This window comes from Nannospalax galili, unplaced genomic scaffold, assembly GCF_000622305.1.
Source record: "Nannospalax galili isolate Female #2095 unplaced genomic scaffold, S.galili_v1.0 scaffold280, whole genome shotgun sequence".
Classification (NCBI taxonomy): Eukaryota; Metazoa; Chordata; class Mammalia; order Rodentia; family Spalacidae; genus Nannospalax; species Nannospalax galili.
The window spans coordinates 1,958,975-1,962,719 of record NW_008347808.1 but is presented as its reverse complement, the minus strand read 5'-3'; the positions used below and the strand labels follow the sequence as shown (position 1 = coordinate 1,962,719).

General features: G+C 46.1%; 1 protein-coding gene across 1 annotated transcript; it reads right to left on the bottom strand.

The window, feature by feature from the left end:
- Positions 1-998: 998 nt before the first annotated feature.
- Positions 999-2,586, bottom strand: LOC108491379 (syncytin-1-like). The gene is given in 2 exon segments (XM_017800934.1): positions 999-1,214; positions 1,216-2,586. Coding segments are annotated over 2 exon segments (1,587 nt in total).
- Between the last annotated feature and the right edge of the window lie 1,159 nt (positions 2,587-3,745).

The following is a 3,745-nucleotide window of genomic DNA, read 5'->3' as shown; positions in this document are numbered from 1 at the left end:
AGCTCACATTCTGTTTTTATTCCATCCAGAATCCAAGCCTATGGAATAATGCCATATCAGGGCACGGATCTTTCTAGATCAATTTGACCTAATCAAGGTGAATACACAAGGCATGCTGGAAGGCCTGTCTCATAAGTGATTCTAGATTTCAGCAAGTGGACAATTGAGGTTAAACAGCATAAACCGTCTTGTGTTTTTATTGTCCAGAGTTTTTACCTAATAAGTTTGTGTTGTTTTAAGATACTATGTTTGTAACAAAACATAAAAGTAATACAAAGTAAATTTATGCTGGCAGGAAAAGAAGAGACAATGAAAACGGAATTGGGTAATGGGACCTGAAGGATACTATTTATTTTTCTTGATGCTGTGACAAAATACATGATAAAAATCAACTTAAGTTGTCCCAACCTATGGGATCTACAACGAGGTACCTGGAATGAGGAGTGGGGATTGAATGGGGCAAGAGACATGAGAAATGGAGACAAGACAGTGTTCTGATCAAGTCTCATTTATCGAACAGGTAGTTTAAGCTTTTATGGGGGGGAAGGGAAGAGAAACGAGGAAGAGAACAGTGGCAAATTCTGCTGGGTTGAGCAAATCCGGCAGTTAAACCACAAGACCTGATTGATCTATAGAATAAGGAAGTTTCCCAACAGCAGCAAAAGGTTAGGGCAGAAAAACATGTTTTTGCAGAGCCATGTGGTTTAAACTTTAACTGGGTCAGAGTTTGATGATTTCAGCAATTCTGCCTCATGGGCAGGTCATAATTCTCAGGCCTGTCTGTGGAAGCCAGTGCTTCCCACAGGTCCCCCAGTTTTTTATAATTTTAAAAGACAAGGGTCAAGGTAGATACTCCTTCAGGGAACTGCACCTGTCTTAGGTTGGGAAGTCTCTGACTGGTGCTTACCCGTCATGGGCTAGGACCGTGGCTTTGGCGACCTGCCTGTCTTAGGTTGCTACCAGGGAGACTCCCTCGTACCCATCTCTGGCTGACCAGTTCAGCTCTTGAAGGGATGACTGGAAACGTTGTCATCAAATCCGCCTTGCCCGTAGGGGGCCTCTCGGTCCTCAAGCTCCAACCGGTGATAATGCACCTGAATAGGTTTGGCTGCAAGGTCATCAGTCTGACCCTTAATGAAGGCTATAATCCTTCTAAAGGCCCAAGGGCCAAAAGATATTACAAGTAAAGTGGCAAGAAGGGGCCCAAGTAAGGGGCAGAAGGTAGGGAAGAAGGCCATTGAGTCCAGTCCAGAGGAGATTGCTCCGTAATTCTTCACGCCGCTTGTTTAGTTGTTCCTGAAGGTTTCTGATCTTATCTTGAACAATGCCACATTTGTTGGTGTAAAAGCAGCATCTTTCCTGTAAGAACAAACATATCCCCCCTTTTTCAGCAGTTAGTAAATCTAACCCTCTTCTATTCTGTAAGACAACCTCCGCTAAGGAATCAAGCTGTTTCTGGATGTCTAGCAGGGTGTCTGACAGAATCTGTACATCATTGATTAGCTGCAAAGAAAGCATTCTAAATCCATGAGTGGCTATCCCCAGTCCTGTGGTCCCTGTAGCCAACCCTGCGGTTTTTCCTAAGGTGGCTAATAGGGGGATCATTTGAATAGCTCTCTTGCTCTTGCCTCCGATGTAGTCAAAGGAGGGGACAGGAGGGGACTGATTGCCAGATATTATGTCGATGTCAGGGAGCAGAATGACGAAGACACAAAGGCCCGTCCAGTTAGCTGGCAGAAAGCTGTAGGCCAGCCCACCTCCACATGCCATGGCCATGCCTTCAGGGGGGCAGGAGTCCATGGGAGTTTCCAAGGAGATATTTAAGCTACAGAACTCGGGAGAGACACTCCCTATATCAGTCCGGGAAGCATTGGGATAGGGTGGAGCCCGGACACAGGGACCCTTTGTCATAGGCATCAGCTGAACCGGGATGGGAGAGGTCACAGTACAATTAAGAGTCGCCGTGAGGTTGACTGGGTCGGAGGTGTTGACAATAACTGCAAGGGGTCGGGGAGCTCCGACCTTAGGGCAGAGCCAGCAATCACGGGCTAAGTTAGGATTGGTGCTGTTTATGAGTGCATGAGTCAGTTCAAGCAAGTCCTGAGTGTGGGGATCGAGGTTTAGATCTCCTCTGTTCTCGGGGATGACTAAAGGATGGTAATTGAGCTCAAGGTACAGGGTCTTTAGCCGTTGTTGAATTTCTTGTTGGACTTTTATCTCCCAGACCCTGTCCTGGATGCCACCACCATCCGTATATCCCAGTGGGGCCTCCAAGTTCCAACATATCTTTGCTCCAGGTGAGCAAAGAGAAGAGGCTAGATTACCACCCTCTGTGGGGGCTGGGCTTCTGTTTACTCTTATCCCTGTCCAGTAAGTTTTATTGTTGTGCGTGCACTGTTGGGCTGCCTGATAACAAACAGAATGCATAGTATCTGTAAAAGAGGAGCAGGGGCAGGGACCTAGTCTATTGTTGATCACGGGAATGATTTGAGGTTTGCGAATGCAGACCCACTTTTGGGAGGTAGATGTCTGCGAATGCACCATCACTCTATTAGCCACTGTGCTTCCACAATCTACCCTCTCCATAGTGAGGGAGGAGCCATAGGTATCATAGGTTCCTCCCCAGCAGTCACAGGATTTTCCATACCTTGCCTCTAGGCGTTTTCATGCAGCATCGGGGTTTTCCAATCCCTGTCTACTCACCGGTATGAAGACCATTAGTGTAATTAAAGGTGGTATCCACATTTCTGTTTGACCAGAGTTCCTCCATGAGGTCTATCAGGATCAGGGTGAGAATAGTAATGGAGATAAGCAAGATTGCAAAAAGGGTGGTTGCTGCCAGAATCTTCCAGCCAAGACGTTCCATTAGCTGCCTTTCCTGTGGGGAAAAGGAAAAATTTTCTCAAGGAATCTCCTTCTCCTTGGAGGTTAATTCATTAACTTGTTTTACTAATCTTTCTGGGAGCCATCTTGCCACATCATGTTGTTGGGAGTATATGCAGACTGACCCTCTGCCCCAAATCAGGACAGGATCAGGGCCATGCCATGAATTGTCTATGGGGTCTTTCCATTTTACCATGGCATAATGATCTTTTGTTTCTGGGTGCCAGAAATGGTCTGCAGCAGATTTACCTTTGGAATCAAGTGTCAGAAAATTTAACACAAAGAGTGCATGATGGAGTAGGTTCCTTGGAGTGCCTTGAGTGGGATACCACTCCCCTTTTTTTAATCTTTTGCAAGGTGTTTTTTAAGGATAAATGAGCCCTTTCGACTATTCCCTGACCCTGAGGGTTGTACGGGATGCCTGTGTTGTGGTGAATATGTAGGGAGGAGCAGAAGTTACGAAAAGCTGCAGAGGTGTAACCAGGTCCATTATCCGTTTTCAAATGGGTGGGTGTCCCCAGCACTGAAAAACACTGTAGAAGGTAAGCAATAGCATGCTTAGTGGCCTCTCCTGATTGTAAGGTGTCATAAATAAGACCACTGAAGGTGTCAATACAGACATGAACATATTTGAGTTTACCAAAATCAGCACAGTGAGTGACATCCATTTGCCAGAGCATGTTAGGAGTGAGTCCCCTAGGGTTTACACCTAAGTGAGGTACAGGGAGGAAAGTGAGGCAAGAACCACAGTTTTTAACTATCTGCTGGGCTTGTTCTCTGGTGACATTGAACATGAGCCTGAGAGTGGTAGCATTGAGGTGATGTAGGTCATGGGCTTGTTGGGCTTTGGTGATATTAGGGA